The 20,019-nt window shown below is 35.7% G+C and overlaps 1 protein-coding gene across 1 annotated transcript; it reads right to left on the bottom strand.

Moving 5' to 3' along the window:
- Nucleotides 1-712: 712 nt before the first annotated feature.
- On the bottom strand, nt 713-18,627 carry LOC134649338 (nose resistant to fluoxetine protein 6-like). Its single transcript, XM_063504089.1, has 13 exons — nt 18,366-18,627; nt 17,490-17,799; nt 16,732-16,908; nt 16,315-16,394; nt 15,022-15,221; nt 14,524-14,638; nt 8,952-9,166; nt 8,499-8,686; nt 8,097-8,241; nt 6,969-7,146; nt 2,925-3,067; nt 1,009-1,114; nt 713-795 (listed from the first exon to the last, which is right to left on the bottom strand). Exons 1-13 carry the CDS (start codon nt 18,511-18,513, stop codon nt 713-715), a joined length of 2,088 nt encoding a protein of 695 aa, XP_063360159.1. The 5' UTR covers nt 18,514-18,627.
- Between the last annotated feature and the right edge of the window lie 1,392 nt (nt 18,628-20,019).

Here is a 20,019-nt window from a genome sequence, read left to right as displayed (position 1 = left end):
CCTAGTTACGCAACTTTTAGATATAGGTAATTAGGTACCAACTAGAAATAAGTTTCTGACAATTTAGTTATTTACGATACAAGTGCGGAAAAGAGGAAATTCGAAACGAGTGGCGATAAATTAAAACACGACCGAAGGGAGGAAGGGAGGAAGTGACACGCCTCGCTGTGAAACACGCGCGCATCAAAAAGCGGGAGCGGGGTACGATGCGATCGAGTTCATATCAATGCTAGATTAAGTTGAGATTTTGAAATATCGAATAAGCCTATTGAGCTAAACGAGCATTAGCAAAACAATAAATAGAATAATTACGATCTAATTAAAGATAACCAACCTAAAGGAGTTTAAACCCGATTGACAGAGAACTGAGTAGATTGTACTTATTGCGCTAAAGTCTTTCGATAAATTGATTATTGGCGTTCATTAAGTCGCAAGTCAGTTACGTGGAATACACGAGGCACTGGCTATCGTGTGTAACCCGTTAGGTCAAATAAGTAATAAAACTAATAGGTCAAATAAGTAATAAAACTACATATTAATTTACTTTAAATAGACTACTTTCTCTCTCTTTAAAGTGAAAATTTGTCTCCTCTATAAAATAGATATTTAAATGTATAAGGTACCTACTATAGGCATAGGTACTTGTAGATGTACAAATACACATACAATTTTTCACGTAGGTAGTATATTAGAAAATTAGAGTAACTGTTCCTTAATTATTTACTAATACTTCGGTGGATGAAGATACTCCCTTAGAAGGTGGATGTCCATTAGAAGGTGGTGGTTTAGATTTTCCTGGAAAAGAGTAGTTAATAATACAATTTAAATACCTACTGGGTAAGGTCACATACGTTATCGTGTCAAAACTTGTATCTAATTACTGGGAAGTTTTAAATTACCAAATCTAAAATAAAAGAGTTACGGATTAAGGAATGTAGAACACAGCGAGACTTTTCAGGTTCTTAATCAACAATTGAGGAAATTAGCAGAGAGTTAAAAGTTACCTACCTTGTAGCAGAATTTTCTGTAATGTGGAGAAAGGAGCGTCTACTAGCACGCACAACGCAGTCGCAACCGTCAATGACAGTGAAATTTCCGTGTAAAACGCGTAAAACTGAAAATTCAAAATTATACATAGGTACTTATTGCATCCATTTGATTTCACGCCCTAAGTGGCCTAAGTATAGTAAGGAGTGTATTATACTGTATGTTCCGAAAATCGTTATTTCCTAATTGCAGTTAATACCATTCGCATTATTTCTCACTTTATATTTTTCTCGTAATCTTCCTTTCCCTATAGCAACTTTAGTCATTCGCATATTTTTCCATTCTATTTTTTTTTGAAAAACTTATTTTCCCGGTATATTTTGTAACCATTCGCATTATTTTCCACCTTAAATAGACGGAGCCCCGCTTCGCGGGTCTCCTATTTCTGGGCGGTTTGCCCTTCGGGCATCTGAAGCTACCTAACGAACCTAACCTACTTACCTACCTACGCTTTTTTCCCCAAAGTGTAATGTTTTCACGGACGTCTCACTAAATCAATAGCTAGGTAGGTTAGGTTCGTTAGGTAGCTTCAGATGCCCGAAGGGCAAACCGCTCAGAAATAGGAGCAAATGTTTTTTGAAAAGAAACCGTCCGACGAACTCCAGATTTGATGGACACCCCAGCGTTTTTCATAGTTTGTTGTTGTTATGTCAGGCAGAAAATAAGCTACTAATAAATACATAGAATGGGTAAATATGAAAACGGTTCAAAAACATATCGAGAAAATAAGCTACTAATAAATACATAGAATGGGTAAATATGAGAATGATTATAATTGCTATTGATAAATGAAGCTTACGAGAAAAATAAAAAGTGGAAAAAAATGAGAATGGTATTAACTGCCATTTAGGAAACTACAGTATACACTCCCATAACTATTTTAAGGAACCATTTTAATTCGAATAAATTAAATGTTAACCTCAAAACAAATGAATTTGGTACGAGTTGCGCTCTTACATACATAGTTGACTCCCCAGTTCGAATATTTGCACCCAACCAATGATTGTTCAACATCATTTATGATATGTACTTAAAGTGCACATTGATTATACTCTTGGTGAGCATATGCGAAACGCAAGCCATTCTTAAGCATAGAATTAACAAGCGACCAACCATTCCTCCAGAATCAATTAATAAATGAAAAAGTTTTAGAGTTTATCGCGTACATATATATGTAATACAGACAGTCTGTCTGTATGTCTGAGACAGACGTGGCGGGGGAGTTTGTTTTATAAGGTGTAGTGATAGTATGGATCTTATAGTTCTTATACATATGTCATGTCATTAGATATTATATTACCAAATATTACTTCAAACAATCCAGGGTGCAATAAACGATGGGGTTATGCCCATCACAGATTAGCTGCGGAACATGTATGGATGATATTAACTTTTCACCACACCAACTGGTAAAAGCGCTCTTGATTGTTCAAAAACTGATAGTAAAGTTGCATTTTATTCACATGTGAGGCAAAGTAAGCAAATGCAAATTTTTAATTTGTTTTCTTATGTTTGCTGTTGTTAGAATTGACTTTTAAATGATAAATATTTAATAACACTTATTTTGATTTGATTTGGTTTGAATTTGTTTAATATCTTACAGTCATCGTCTTCGGGTTGGTGTGGTGAAAAATTTTGTGTTTCACTCGGAGCAAATTTTGTTTAACTCTCGTGCTTTGATACCCTCGCAACGCTCAAGATTCCATTTATCGAACCACTCGCTGCGCTCATGGCTTAATTTTGGAATCTTTCGCTTGCTCGGGTTTTAATATTAGCACGAGCGGTTAAACAACAACTTTGCCCCCGAGTGAAACAAATAACTATTGATGATTAAGAACAGTTGCAGATAACTTGTTGTCGATAGAGATTCATCTTACCAAGTTCCTTACGCTGAACATGGCAGGCAAGTCCGTTTGCCCTCTTATAATGAACTGAATCGGATAGTGGATCAAATACAACGCATAGGATATGCGGGCCAAAAACTTCCACATCGTTAAGGAGAGAAACCAGTTTATGGGTCCTGAAATAAAATACAAATAGTATAATCATCTATAATAAGTAGTTATTTGTTTTACAAGGGGGCAAAGTTGTTGTTTAACCGCTCGTGCTAATATTGATACCCGAGCAAGCGAAAGATTCCAAAATTGAACCACGAGCATAGCACTGCTATTGCTGCACGAGTATAGCACATAGAGTGGTTCGAAAAATGGAATTAAACAAAATTTGCCCCCGAGTGAAACACAAAATTTTTCACCACACCAACCCGAAGCAAATACCTATTAAATGTAAAATATCAAACAAAATCAAATCCAAATGAATGTTATTAAATATTTTTCACCTCAGCAGCTCGAACAAGGGTACTTTGCTACTTAAAAACAGTGAGCAAAATCGCATTTTGCTCACTGAAAGGACAAAATGAGCAAAATGCGATTTTGCTCACTCAGTGAAAAAATGCGATTTTGCTCACTGTTTTTAAGTAGCAAAGTACCCTTGTTCGAGCTGCTGAGGTGAAAATTTAATTGTTGGTATATCTTAAGAAAACATGAGTGAATAGAGGTAAGTGATGAAGAAGGAATACATTTTTCGGGTTCTCTAATATGTTCTCACTGCTGAGGTGAAAAATGTTGTGTACTACACGAGATCAAAGTTATTTACATCTCGTGCGCTTTTGAGTCCCTTACTACGCTCAAGATTCTAAATTAGATTCACTCGCTACGCTCGTGAATCTATTATAGAATCTTTCGCTTGCACGGGACTCAAAATAAGCACTCGAAGAAATATCAAACTTTGATCTCTTGTTGTACAAATAACTATATCATCCAAAATCATCATTTAAAAGTCAATTCTACCAGCAAATATAAGAAAACAACTCAAAATTTGCATTTGATTACTTTGCCTCACATGTGAATAAAATGCAACTTTGCTATCAGTTTTTGAAGTGCAAAGTAAGCCTTTCCGAGCTGGTGTGGGAAAAATAATTTTAAGGCAACCTAAAGCACATTCATCCTAATTAGAGATTCCCTAAACGGCCTCAAGGAATCTAACAACCGGCAACCCCACATCATTTTTGTCAGCGTCAAATTTTCCAAAGCTGCAGCATATAAAAATCGCAGGATTATCGACTATCTACGAAAATTAGCTAAATCTTATTTTAATAATACTAATATGACATCAATTATTTGCAATTAAAATGAAAATACAATTTTGTATCAAGTTTTTAGGGTTCCGTACCCAAAGGGTAAAAACGGGACCCTATTACTAAGACTTCGCTGTCCGTACGTCCGTCCGTCCGTCCGTCCGTCCGTCTGTCACCAGGCTGTATCTCACGAACCGTGATAGCTAGACAATTGAAATTTTCACAGATGATGTATTTCTGTTGCCGCTATAACAACAAATACTAAAAACAGAATAAAATAAAGATTTAAGTGGGGCTCCCATACAACAAACGTGATTTTTGACCGAAGTTAAGCAACGTCGGGCGGGGTCAGTACTTGGATGGATGACCGTTTTTTTGCTTGTTTTTTTTTTGTTGATGGTGCGGAACCCTCCGTGCGCGAGTCCGACTCGCACTTGGCCGGTTTTTTTAACCATTGCAATGCGCATGACGCACAGTCTAAGGGCCCGATTCGGATGTTGTAATAGACATCTATTAGATATCTTTTAGACATCGCCAAGATACGATAACGACATGTTTAACATTTCCGCGATTCTGAGGATACTCTTGAACGATTTGATCTTGAAGTAAGTTTCGCTACATAGCGGAAAAAACAGTGCTACGGACTACGGCGTAGAACACGTAGCAAATGTATGTATTTTATATTTTACCGCGATATGATGCTACAATCTCAGTGCAATTCAGTTGCATTATGAAAGAAATTTGTGAAATAAACAAATATATAGCTGGTCAAGCAGATCTTGTCAGTAGAAAAAGGCGGCAAATTTGAAAAATGTAGGCGCGAAGGGATATCGTCCCATAGAAAATTTGAATTTCGCGCCTTTTTTTACTGACAAGATTTGCTTGACCACAGTTATATAGTCCGACAAGAAATTGTAGAAAATTATTGAGGGCGCCACTTCCTACGTAACTGTCACATTTTTGACGTTAAATGTTTAAACATTCCATTTTATTTAATTTCTACTATTTTATGTCGCACTATATCATAGAGAAAAAAATACATAGAGTGCTCACTCCATACACATCAGTTTTGGTACTAAAAAGACTATTATTTTCATAGTCGACATCTAGTATCGAGTAGCGAATTTATCAGTACCTACTGCTGTTTACTATTTTTCTCTGACTAGGGTAACAGCACCAGTGGCCAGCCAGGTACCAGTAGTCAGCCTTTTGAGTCGTTTATTGGTCATAAATATCTGGTATATTCGTTTAAAGAAATCGCGAGTACTCAAATAGGAGCTTTGATTCCTTATTGGTTAATACGTCACACGACAGGTGCGGTGAGGGAACGGGGGGAAGAAATATACTCGTTCATACAGGTGCTGTTTGTCGACGAGTGCAATAGTGTCATGTCCGCCATATTTTTTACTGCAAGTGGTGTTCTTTTAACAGACAAGAAAAACTATGTTTTAATATTAAAAGTAATTGTTTTTGTTAATGATTGGTTTATTTATTAGTTTATCTATTAAATTGCATTATATTTGAGTGAAAATATCAATATTTCACTTATAAATTGAGGGGGCTGGCCACTGGATAACACTTTTTTCCAAAGAATCCAGTGCCCAGCCCCCCACGGCTGACCTTTGGGTTATTCGTTAATTTTATTATTTTCGAGCTAATGCGACCGTTAGGACCGTTAAATTTACATTTTCAAATTTAGTTAGGCATGCCCTAGTCAATTTAAAGTAAAACCCAGTAGTCAGCCGCATTTGAAATAACGTTTTAATGCGGCTGAGCACTGGGTTTCGCGGATCCAGTACTCAGCCATTGACCTTGCTTGGTACGTCGCCGCCAAAAAGATGTCCACATTTTTAAACCCTATCTCATTGAAATAAGGTTCAAAGGTGTATACATATTTTTGACGTTAACTATACATAACTATCATTTTGATTTTTCCTGGTCGGTATATGACTTGTTTATTAATGATAATTAGATCTGCATAGACTCGATTCATTATTTTTTATCGAATACCTACTAGGAACATAATTATATATTACCTGATGTACCTCGTTAATTTTTGACGGATTTATTATTAGAAAATAAATATTTCGATTCTTAGTTTGCAAGAATAGTGTTAGTTAATTAAGTACCTATGGCCAACAAATTTCGTGTCATAAGAATTGTATAAGATTTTTTTTTATTAAGTAATACATATATGCAAAAAAAATATAAACTAAAATTAAAAACTACAACTAACTACAATAACAATAACTAAAATTATAAATAAAAAATAGATATTATAACATCGTTGATTTTGATATATGCAAAAAATTAAAAACTACAACTAACTACAATAACGATAATAAAAATTATAAAGAAAAAATAAATATTATAAAATGGTTGATTTTGATATAAATATTAGTGATTTTGATCTAATTATTGTGAATAGTTTATATAGGCTGAGTACTGGGTACACAGAGGCTGCTTACTGGATTTTGGAGGCTGACTACTGGAGAAAAGTGCCACTTTTTGTTTAAACTTAATTAGAGATATTATAAAGATGATTGTTATTTTTTTAAATATTTTGTTTTAAAACTATGATAAACAATTGATCTAACCATGTCATTTGTTTAATTATCCGACTAATCCTGTAGAAATGCCGAGCGTTCAAACTTAAAAAAGTCGTTATAAGGCTGACTACTGGTGCCTTTACCCTATATGTACGGGCTTTTTCACAGAGAGTATTACGGTCGGTCGGTCTCTTAGATCATATATTAAATAAATACGTATAATGTATGTGTGTAACCTCCATATCCTGCAGCACACGCAAACACGACCCAGCCCACTGCCATCGCCCAGAGCCCCCTCATGAACGAGTTCAGGAAATTTGTCCAGAACTGGGTAAACTTGGCGTCCGGGTTGTTGCAGTACACCATCCCAGAGCCAAGCGCCAGTGCGCCCACCCAACCAGCTGCTACTAGCCACTGAAAAATACAGAGTTAGGCTAGGCGAATAAAGGTCACTTAATAGTAGTAAATTAATTAGTAACTATTGTAACTAACCTTTGCAAGATAGACCCTCAAAGCCTCGGATAAGTATAGCCAGAAATAAAAGTAAGTAAAAAAATAACATTTAAATAATTGACAAATGATTAAGTAATCAATGTTTACCAACTAAAATTAATTAATCGACACTTATTAATTAATCAATTTCCCATGACTTATACACGGTGTTTTTATTGAATTCCGTTAACTTCGGGGTATGGTTAAGTACGTTTAAGTGAACTAAATGGCATAGTTAATTTTCAAAACAATTTTTTTTTTGCCTTTTTTACAAAAAAAAATTAAGTTTAAAAACTAATTAAATGTAGCATACAGCGTTGTTGTAACACGGGCGTTACATTTAACTCAACAAAACAATTGAAATCTGTGACATATCAATGTCATTTCGAAAATCGATCGACCGAGATTGTACCTAACTTTAGTAGCAAATGATGTATGAACTCATTCTAAACACTAATCAATATGTAAACCGGCCCTAAGGCAAGTGTACACGCTTGTAGAGGCCTTATAGGAAAAATATAAATTATTGATTATCTCCGAAATGGAGTTAATTAGAATATCGGTGTCTTTGAGAAAGTTACTTGATTTAAGCTCAGGAATGCACCCTTGAAATTAACGGAAATAAAAAAAAACACGGTGTATATATTACGTGACTCATCACAATAAATTCAGTAGACATGCAATAGGTATTAGCCAGTCAGTCACATTTGTGTAAATTATTTCGAATTTCTATCGATTCAACTTTTTTTAAACTGCTAGAATCTTTCTACACTAGTGCTACAAATTTGGCTTCATGGTAGGTACGTCACAATTGGACATGCTAACAGTCAAGATATAAAACGTGTTAAATGAATAATGCTTTTGTAAAATACCTTAGGTAACCTCCTCGGACGTTCTCGCCAAATGTGAAGCAGATAACCAAACACCATGCCCACGACGAAGGGCGGCGATCTCGTCAATGTGTTCACGTAGTAGTGTTTGAAGTAATCCACAATTAAACTTATGTCCAACCCCATCCTAAAGAAATGGTTTTTGTATTCATTGATTGATGACTACCTACATAGTAAAAGGAAATATATATTATGATTAAACTAAATAATATGATTCAAATACAATTCGGATCTCAATCACTCATACAATGAATCATTCATTCATTCTGGCTTCCACGTTCTACCAGGACGGAACCGACACAGCCATATTTCTTGTTAATTCTAGTACATTCAATACTTAAGTTGTTACCTGAACAGCATTCAGTAGGTACTTAAATTATTTACCCCAACAAAGACACTCCCGGATAGCTCTTAATATAAGTGTAAGTGGTGGTGCAGATGATGGAGGCCACGAGACCAGAGGTCAGTCCAATCCAGGCGGAGCGACGGCCACGTAATACCCAGAACAGCACCAGTGGTGACAATAGGTGAAGCTGCGTGTCCACAGAGAGGTACCAAGTGTGGCCGAGGCACTGGAAGACAATTAACATGTATCATCATACCGCGAAGACTCATAATGGCACCAGTGTACTATAATTGTTATGTAATTGAAATAACTACAATACAGTACTACCGTCTACCGACTCCATTTCGAAATTTAAAAACCTCTCAATCATCAGAAAAAAAGCTTCCAACCAATAAAAGTAGGTAACGCTCAAATGTGACTCTAAAGTCTACTGGAACCAACAACGGGAATTTTCCCAGCAGAACTATGTAGAACTTGATGTTTTCACTCACGATCTCAGTGATGTTGACATAGTTCTGCACATGCAGTAGAGTAGACCACCACCAATGACGGCAGTTCTGTATGGTGGTGGTCAGCGTAGACCAGCCGGGGCCGTCCGCGCTGTGCTGGAACAGCGAGGCCTGGTACAGCACCACTGCAGCCAGCAACGGGAACATGCGCAACAGGCGGTGGAGGTAGAACAGGTGGATGTTTTTCAGTAGTGACACTGAAATTGTACGAAACTGTTGGGTAACTGTTTCAGTTATAGAAGGTTTGGTTTTATGAAAGGGCGACACTGGAGCCGTCACGCACTTTTTGGTTTGCAAATTTTTATCTTAATATCCGTCTAACCTAGATATCATAAGTAATCATATAGACAGGGTTGGGCAGTATTTCAATTACATGTATTTGAAATACGTATTTGAAATACAAATTAGTATTTTGTATTTGTATTTCAAATACTACCTCAAAAGTATTTTGTATTTGGTATTTCAAATACTGCACTCACATGTATTTAGTATTTTGTATTTCAAATACTTCAAGCTTCAAAATACATTTCTATAAATACATTTTATTCAATTCTATAATCCTAAAATGTCTAATCTCTCGCACAAGCTGTGAGCCGACCGCGAACCTCCGATCCAGCCGAGATACAATTTTCATTGGCTGGATACTGGATCTATATTAGGTCAACTTCTGCGTGGAACTTTTCGTTTAAATCTAGGGGATAGGGTCATTGCAGTAGTTTCCGTCCATGCAATAGTTTTCGACGACTTGACGGATTATCAAATATATATTTCATTTTTAATTTACTACTTTTTGCGAAATCTTCATCTTCCTCGCGTTGTCCCGGCATTTTGCTACGGCTCATGGGAGCCTGGGGTCCGCTTGGAAACTAATCCCAGTAATTGGCGTTGGCACTAGTTTTTACGATAGCGACTGCCATCTGACCTTCCAACCCAGAGGGTAAACTAGGGCCGTAATTGGAATTAGTCCGGTTTCCTCACGATGTTTTCCTTCACCGAAAAGCGACTGGTAAATATCAAATGATATTTCGTACATAGTTCCGAAAAACTCATTGGTTCGAGCCGGGGTTCGAACTCGCGACCTCCGGATTGCAAGTCGCACGCTCTTACCGCTAGGCCACCAGCGCTTCCTTTTTGCAAAATATCATTGTTATATGTAGAAAGATATATTGCTTAGACGCCTTAGACATAAGGATTGAAATCAGTCCAAATTTGTGCAGGAATGTAGGTATATATTCAAATTTCGTCAAGTGGACGTAAACTAGAGCTGGACGAAAACTAGCGCAATGACCCTATAAGTTTATATGAAAGGATATTCGTTAACGTTAAAACTAAATGCTAAACAAAAAAATAAATAAAGGTATATTTTGTAATTGAAATACATTATTTTAAACACTGTAATTTGTTTTGTGTGTAAAAAACCGTTCACAAATTTTTGTGCATTCTTTAAGATTTCCTTAAATGCAAAATAGAAAGATATACGTCATATTATTATTACATATAATATATATTCAATGCCAATATACATAAATGTAATAATAATATGACGTAAACATTGCCAATTAACTTAAAGTGCCCCCAATAAAAGATTTGTTGACAATAAATGTAATACTTTCTAATTCCCGTGCCACTTAATCAGCTGTTTTAGGTAAATTTGCTATGGGAATTAGGGCACGGAAATTAGAATTCGTAATAAAAAAATTCGCCAAAAATTTAAATCGTGTTTGACCAAACTGTTATGTTATCGCTTACATAAAGATACATAAAGGGCTCCTAAATATGACAATTGTTATTGAAAAGCTATGTGGAAAATAAAATTTATAAGGGGCATCGAAATTAGAAAAAAATTGTCGCCCACCCGGATTCCGAAATACTTACGCGATTTGCTCAAACACGCCACGGCTTGACGTACATCCGTTTGCTTTGAAAGACAGCCGAATACTGCCAGTACAGGTGAGGCGGGACACGAGGCGGTTCAAATACAGACGTCGGCTGTCAGAGCCCTGTGAGTTTTGCCGACGAAATTGTACTCGCGCGCTCGGACAAAATTTAAACATCGATCACGAGTTATTTACCACAATGAAGTTAATAGTGTATGTGCTCAGTGATAGTAAATATCATCTAGTTTAAGTATTTGACACTAAATTAGTGATACTAATGTAGAATTTTTCGTAGGATTTTTCATTATGCTCAAAAGTAGATTCCGGACAGGGCACGGGAGCAGTAATTTGAGCCTTTAGGTATTTTTAAGTGTACTCTAAAAACCAATTAATCAGTGAATTCATATGGAACTCGGTGTGAAAGTGTGACTTCTTTATGTAAAAAAAAAATGGTAAGTACTATCTGATGCTAACCCACGATTTTCATCACGGACAGAAAAAAAATCGTGTTCAGAAATTGACCCTTTAGAAACCTATCGTGTGTGGTATTAAACGAAAGGGCTTTCTGAGCCGATTCCTCCAAAATTATATCACATTACTCCATTTTAGTCATTTTTTTTTTAATTATAATAAATAGAATTTTCAAAACACACCAAGTTTGGGCTTCTCCAGATACAATACCGTTCAATATATTTTATAAAATATACCTCAAATTATACCTAATATCCTCATATCTAATCCTAATAAAGCAATCTTGAAAATATTTACATTTAGTATTTTTTTTTTTAATTTTTCAATTTTAGAAAGTGTAATAATACCCCTCCGAATTACTCAATACGAGTATAATGTCATTCGGGTAAAATAAGAGTATTGAAACTTGGTTTACATGATCCTTTGGTAATATCTAAGCTTTAAGTAAGAAAAAGTTCTGATGAGTGTGGGGTGGAGAACTCGGGGAAAGGGGGGAGCGTAGGGTTTGAGATCCGGATATCCGAAATATCCGGATATCCGTCAAATCTAAGATCCGGATCCAACGTCTCATAGGATCCGGATATTTCGGATCTCACGGGTCCGTTAAATATTGCATTGGTCGCGTTATTGTTACGCGATAAACGAAAAAAGAAAACGAGCTACCTGCATGCCTCCTAACTGGAATAAGGGTAATTATTTGTATGTTTTAAAGTAATTGTTATCAGGTTTTCGCTCAGTCGCCTTTGGGTCGTCTACCTGGAACATCATTAGTGCTTGTGCGTGTTGTTATCAGTGACTTTTTTGTGTTATCGTGTCGGTTCCCAGTCTTCTGTTAACATAAATAACATGTACTTGATGTGCTGCTAACTGAGTAAGTAATATTGAATATTTTTTCTCGTTATTAAGAAGCTGTAGCCCAAATTTCTTAATTTCGCGAAACTTTTGTAATAATTTTACATTATTTTGCAGTAATTAACTGGATTTATATAAGTTTTATATATACCTATAATCTGCCTATAATGGAAGATTGTTGTAATGGGGACTGAATAAATGAGTTAGATACTTTTTCTAAGCCATTTTTCTCAATCTAACGACTGAAGGTATAGCTATTTTACCAAGGTAAAGTAAGTACGTTTTTTAATAGTATAATTATAGCACACCACACTGGTATAAAATAATAAAAGTACATAAGTAAATGTAACTTTTTCTCCGTTTTCTATTTTGTGAGCTTATAATGGCAAATTTAAGAAAAAACGCCGAAGTTAAAGCGGTGTTTTTAGGCACCTTTAGAATTAAGAATTCGGAGCAGATACTTATATAGAAATAAATTTGCTTTAATTACTTCATTTTTGGCGTTTTCGGTTACAAATCGACTACGGCCTCCTAAAAGAAAAATGCATTAATATTATTAATAGGAATACCTAATTAAGACTACACTGAATATCTTATTATACTTATGTATATTGTTTTGAGACAATAATAATAATTATAATTAACTAAAATATGAACATTTTACATTTTACTAGCTGTTCGTTGTATGTAAGTTGTAAATTTCGTCACCTTTCTTTATACAGATCCGTATTATCCGGATATCCGGATCCGTCAAATTTTAATATCCGAAATATCCGGATCCGAAAAATTGACGAATCTTGCAAACCCTAGGGGAGCGTTAAAGGTGAGTTTTTTCAGTTAATTCTTACATAGACAATTTTTACTACGACTTATATATTCCGAGATATAAGCGACATTCTGAAAAAACCGTTATATATTAATTATATACTTTCTTTTTAAATATTTAATTGAGAGATTCATAGATCACACTTTGTAAAATTGAAAAATTAAAAAAAAATACTAAATGTAAATATTTTCATAATTGCTTTATTAGGTTAGATATGAGGATATTAGGTATAATTTAAGGTATATTTTACAAAAAAATATTGAACGGTATTGTACCTCGAGAAGCCCAAACTTGGTGTGTTTTGAAAATTATTTTTATTCTAATAAAAAAAATGCTTAAAATGTAGTAATGTGATATATTTTTGGAATCGGCTCAGAAAGCCCTTTCGTTTAATACCACACACGATAGGTTTCTAAATAATTTTTTTTTATTCCATACAAAAAAAAGATGACGTCATAACTCCTCTCGTTTTTTTTTATTTGTTGGTGCTTCGGGTCAAATTGTTTCAAATGTCCTAAAGATCAATCGTACTGATTTTCAGACCTTGAACATCATTTGCAGCATTTTACTGAATTTCTCGGTGTACCGCCAGTGCTAATTAAGTACCTACATTGGAGTTAAGGCGCTTTCATAGCACATCGGCCGCTCCGATATATTTGACGGCGACTGTACATTACAAGATCAATTTTTAATGATCATGCCAATATTAATAATACAAGTACCTACATGCAGTTTTCTTTATTGTAAGTAAACACAATAGTTTAACAATTTAAATAAATAAAAAAATATGGTTGTCTGTCAAAGTCGGTTTGCTGACGATAATTTTGCGTGATAATGATAACGTCATACATAAGAAAACATTGATGAAAAATTGCACGTTACCATGGAGATCTGTCCACAACGTGACACTTTTTCGTGTATGCTACCGGTGTTCATCGATTTATAAGACGTTATCACGTCAAATACAACAAGAAAACTAATCATAATTTGTTTGAGAAAAGAACTAAGTTTAGTTATACCTAAAACTATTTTCTTTTCTAGTAGTAAATCAAAAAACTAAATCTAAATAAAAATGCCCCCTTTTGCCATCTTCAGTGATATTTTTTTATGTATAGGCGGCAAACGAGTGAAACGAGCAGCCTAATCAATTTAATAAATATGTAATGTAATACGCTTGTATCGAACCTAATTTTTACCTCTAATTTGAAAATCCCTTCAGACCTTTGATTGATCGGATAGGGATTTCAAAAATATCGCAAACTCAGTTGCGGGCAAAAGCTAGTTTTAATAAATGCGAAAGTGTCTGACTGACTGTGACATTATCAATACCATTCAATAAAGTGTTGTTTCTACAACTACCAAGCGTTAGCTAGTTTGTGCTTGTGACAGAGCCATCTAGTGATCAATTTGAATACAAATTAATTAGTATTCAGGAAAAAACATACGTTTTTATGGTTTCACTTAAATTAAATGAGTCAAATTAAGCATGATCATTTAAATTTTTACTTGAGTTGCATTTTTAACTTACTTGGCGTCATTTTCTTTACAGTAGTGTAGACAACTAAGAGACCGCTCATCATGAAAAAAGTATCCACAGATAGCACTGCAGATACTAGCCACGTTGCCTTTAAACTGAAGGCCCACTAAAAAATAAGAAAGTAATAAAAATTTAATACAGCTTGGATGTTGAACAAAATTCCATATTTTGATCTACTGGAGCTGGAATTCATAAACCCTAATCTTCCTAAGTCACAGACGACCTCAATATTGCTAGAGATTGTCCTCCAGATTTTATTATTTATTTATCATTACATAATAATAGGGCACGTAGTTTTTTATTCAATTGCAATATTAACTTTATAAAGGTTAGTGCAGCTACTCGAAACAAGATGGCGCTTTTTGCTTACATAGAACAATTTAAGAATCGTCAAACTACTTTTATTCATATTTTAATAACGCAAGCCGATTTTACTTTACAATAAAATTATAAGAAAGTGATACCTACAAATAAGGCCATTATACTAACCACAAAAGCGTCCACGAAGTTGATAGTGAATCCATTGAACGTATTTGAAAATGAGTGTCCGATGACAACCCAGAGGATTGAAAGAGAGCGCAGTCCATCCAAGCAATCGATGGACCCAGGGGTCTTAGAGAAAGTGAATAAGCGACGGGTGTTGGTGAATACTGAGAAGCTGGTTAGAAGCTTATCTGTTTCAGCAGGGGCTGTGGGAATATAAAAACCCGGTTATTAAAGTGTGAGTTTGTTTAACTCGCACACCGAGGGTTCCGTACAAACAGAGTGCACCATAAGGGTTCCTTTTTATTATCTCTTTGGTACGGAACCCTAAAAGGTAAACGTAAAAATATTTGACAGCCTGATTCCAAGTAGTGGTTTGTCACTGCAATTGCTTATGAAGTTGACGACTAAAACGTAGTGGTTATATCCTCTTTGTTGACGACCATTGGACAGTATCATATACTGGTACCTAAATTTACCGGAATACAGGGTACTACACTCACTTATTAGAAAAATATTAGGGTGATATTCAAGACGGAATAATACAAAATCCTTTTTAGGGTTCCGTAGCCAAATGGCAAAAAACGGAACCCTTATGGATTCGTCATGTCTGTCTGTCTGTCTGTCTGTCCGTCTGTCCGTCTGTCCGTCTGTCTGTCCGTCCGTATGTCACAGCCACTTTTTTCCGAAACTATAAGAACTATACTGTTGAAACTTGGTAAGTAGATGTATTCTGTGAACCGCATTAAGATTCTCATACAAACATAGAAAAAAAACAATAAATTTTGGGGGTTCCCCATACTTAGAACTGAAACTCAAAAAATTTTTTTTCATCAAACCCATACGTGTGGGGTAATCTATGGATATAGGTCTTCAAAAATGATATTGAGGTTTCTAATATCATTTTTTTCTAATCTGAATAGTTTGCGCGAGAGACACTTCCAAAGTGGTAAAATGTGTGTCCCCCCCCCCCCTGTAACTTTTAAAATAAGAGAATGATAAAACTAAAAAAAATATATGATGTACATTACCATGCAAACTTCCACCGAAAATTGGTTTGAACGAAATCTAGTAAGTGTTTTTTTTTAATACGTAAAAATCCCCTAAATACGGAACCCTTCATAGGCGAGTCCGACTCGCACTTGGCCGCTTTTTTATAAATACAGAAGGTACTTACTACTTATATCAGATGAGTCACATTATATCAGTACCTACATAGGTATGACCAAATTGAGAACCTTATATAAGGTTTTGGAATTTTAAAGTCGGTATAAAAAATAGATATTAAGTACCTATTACCTTTTTTAAGTAATAACACGTTGTATAAATCGTAAGTAGTACTTAACGCAGTAAGCGTCCCTAAAATCACTATTGTAATCCTGAAAACAAAAAACTTATTTAGATGATTTTTAACTGAACAGTGTAAAAACAGTGTAAACTGCAAAATTAAATGTAATTTTTTTAACTATAATTAATCTTGGAGATCCGTAGCCAAAATTAAAAGCAGAACTCCTCCTTACAAGATATACAGGATGTTTTTTCAACCCTTAGCCATAGCAAAACATATATTATGTAGATCATACTGAGGATCTTTTACTACGAGACTAATGAATTTCGCAGTTGTATCCGTCACAACAGTATTATGTTATTACGTAATAATAAGTGCTCCTATGACCCTTTAGGTTTTAGGTTAAAAAGTAAAAGTAGTTTTCTTACACTGCAATATAATCCGTTGTCGAGAAAATCTTATCACCAGGCAGTCGGCAGTAAAGGTCACTGTAAGACACGTTCAGCATGTCTGCGTACTGCCCAAACGCCTGATTTGTTGTACAACTTCTTGGTAAGCAGACCGCTACCGTTACTTGCAAGCTGTTTTGAGAGGTTGGCATATTTCTGGAAAATATAAAAGTCGCGCATACCTACTCGTAGCAGAGGATGTATCAAAGAGGGAATATGGAAATTTATTGCTGTTAAGAAGGTCCGACTAACTTAACCAATCATTCCGGTGAATGAAATACTTAGCGTAAGAAAATGTATGAAACATGCATTCTAAGTTTCATAGGTGCTTTCTTCCGATTCCAATTGGCCTTGGACTTTGAGGCCATTGATTTTGTCCAAAGCTGATGTTATCCCAAAAACTGGCATTAAAATCGTCACCAACTAATTATTACGTCAAGCATTAAGATAATTATACGGTTTATCTCACGTATTTTTAGTCACTCGCGTGACATGTTTCGGAGAGCCTAGGTCCCCATTTACAAGCATTAAATACGTGCCTAAAACTAAAAATAGGTAGGTACGTGAGTTAAACCTTAATATTCAGCTTAATGTTAGTATGCCTTCATCATCATCATCATATCAGCCTTTCATCGCCCACTGCTGAGCATAGGCCTCTCTTCGAGTACGCCACTTATCCCGGTCCAGAGTTAACGAAAGTTAAATACGATTAAATTAATAAGTCACTCTATTTATACCTGAAATTTTCTTGTCCCATCATGACCCCGATAGCCCTTTTAAGACGAAATCCATTCTGAACTTCAGTGTCGTTCTCGCTCATCTTGATCAGCTCAAAAAGGGTTCCGTTTAGTCCTAGATTATCCTCAGGATTTAAAGCCGGAGGGTTAAAGCTGCTCTGCTGTAAGGATACTCTGATCATGCAGTATTTCCCGATAATCGTGTCGTTTGGAACTTGCTGGGCAATTGACAGACATTGACGGTAGTTACCAAGACTACTTTGACCACCAAGCATGATGCTTTGGGGGATCCTCCCGCTGGCATCAAAAACTGGAATAAAATAAAGTATAGTCCAGACGAGCAGGGCAAATTGACCGATTTGATCAGGAAAATAATTGGCGCCAATCTCATCTAGAGCCTACACGTACACAATTTAATCACCAATTTGCATTCCATAGATACTAACTTCGAAAATTGGTATTTTTGTGTCCGCACCTGCTGATTTGATCGGGGAATCAAATTGGCGTTTGCGTCCGCACGGCCTGATTCGATCGGACAATTTCATCAGATTGGCGAAAAATTGTCTCGTTTGGACTCCACTTAATTAAGATTTAAATGCTCCAATCCATATTATCGTCTTGGCGTTATGCACACAAAATCACTCGATTTAAGGTCGTTTCAAAAGATTTAGGTACCTAATACTTACCTACATAACTATTATTTACCTATGTAGAGGTAGGTAAATAAAACTTTTTTGGAAAAGTCATGATGTCACTAGTGAACTGTCTTAGATCTGTCGTAAGCCGTATGGCCAACTTACAACCTTGTCGTCCTAAATTGCGATAGATAAGTGTTGAATTTGTAGTTGCTAATGAATTATAAAAGTAGGCACTTACATTGGAAATACTCCATTTCCTCTAAATGCCGCTGGCAAGTCACATTGTCCAATACACTTTCATATAAATTTTCATGGTAAAGACTGTCGGACGAAGACACTTTCAAAACACCAACGATAATTAAAGCTACGAATACCCAACGCGCCATTTTGATAGACGATTGAGCAACAATGATTTATGAACTAACTGAATAAATGCATTGATAACACTGTTTGTACAAATAAAATAAATAAATAATATTCCTACGTTAGAATGACTTATACTTATTCCATACGCACTGAACGGATTTGAAGTGGTTTAGAGTGTGTGAGTGAGTGTTTTCAGCGTTTAAGTACCTACCTAGTATGAGCTGAATCATCTTTTCGATGATTATTAATTCCTATTAGGCTTAGCTTGTATCTAATCTAAATATACTTGTGACCCGATATAATGTGAACTTCATATTTTTCTTACATAGAAAACATTTCCTGTATAATGAGACATTGTAACTAGAGTCAAGTTTATCGCCGATGTAAAGCATTAATTTTCTTCGTATGCCCTATTTTTTTCTATAAAAGTTCATATCAGTATACATAAAATCGATCAGTTACCTAATGTTGAAACACCTATGGGTACCTATGGTCGATGCACCTAATTTTTAAAACCCCTAATTAATGCATCTTTCACCTAAAACTGCTTTATACTTACCTAAAGCTGATATAGGTACGTACCTAATGCAGAAAATACCTTTTTTTTTTATTGGGAGGAAAATCCGTTATGGATACCTCCGCACCGCAGGGACAGCGCGGAGGTTATGTCGGACTTTCACCGACTAAAAACCTCCCAGTTGTCCTCCTCGGCGCATTTCGGACGGCTCTGTGGGATCTCCAATGAACCCGCCAGTGCCGTCCTAGCGCTGTGCCCCTTTATGGGTCCCCTCTTTTTGCAGTCGCAGTCCCTAGCTGCGACCGTTTCCGACCCCAAGGACCCCTTTTAGTCGCCTTTTACGACAGGCAGGGGATGCCGTAGCCGTATTCTTACGCCCGGGCTACAGGGCGATGCAGAAAATACCTAAAGCTGATTTGCCTAATAAACGAATGTTCTCCTCTTTAGGTCACATCTCTTAACCCATTCTCGTAGTTTACAGAAGAGTAAGTTAAGTTGGAACTGCGACCCCGTGCGAGCTGTTGAGAAAATATGTAGTAGGTAAAGTTAATATAAGTCAATGACTTTATGTATATTGACTATAGGTATTTCGGGTTCGGGCAAGTGTGTCAACTTTTAGGTATTTCGTTCATTAAGCTGTTATCAGCTTTAGGTATTTTGCCCATTAGGTAAATCAACTTTAGGTTTATCGTCATTTAGGTGTTTCGTCTATAAGGTTATTTGAACGATACAATAAAAAGTAACCTTAAATTAAATTATTTGAACTTAGGTCATTCAATGTTTAGGTAAAATGATCAATTAGTAATTCAAAAGTATGTAAATCGAGCATAGGTGTTTCAACATTAGGTACCTAAATCAATTTTAGGTATTCTTCAATGTGACCCTTGTTCTAGTCCACCCTGTAAATGTATAGTAGGTTCTGATATCACAAAACACAGTGTGAATAACTCCCGACGCTTGAGATAATGACTTATAACATAAGTACCTATTATTAATGATTCTGTGTCAT

Source organism: Cydia amplana, chromosome 1 (assembly GCF_948474715.1).
Source record: "Cydia amplana chromosome 1, ilCydAmpl1.1, whole genome shotgun sequence".
NCBI classification, from domain to species: domain Eukaryota; kingdom Metazoa; phylum Arthropoda; class Insecta; order Lepidoptera; family Tortricidae; genus Cydia; species Cydia amplana.
The sequence above is the reverse complement of the archived record's forward strand: the minus strand, read 5'-3'. Positions and strand labels throughout refer to the sequence as shown.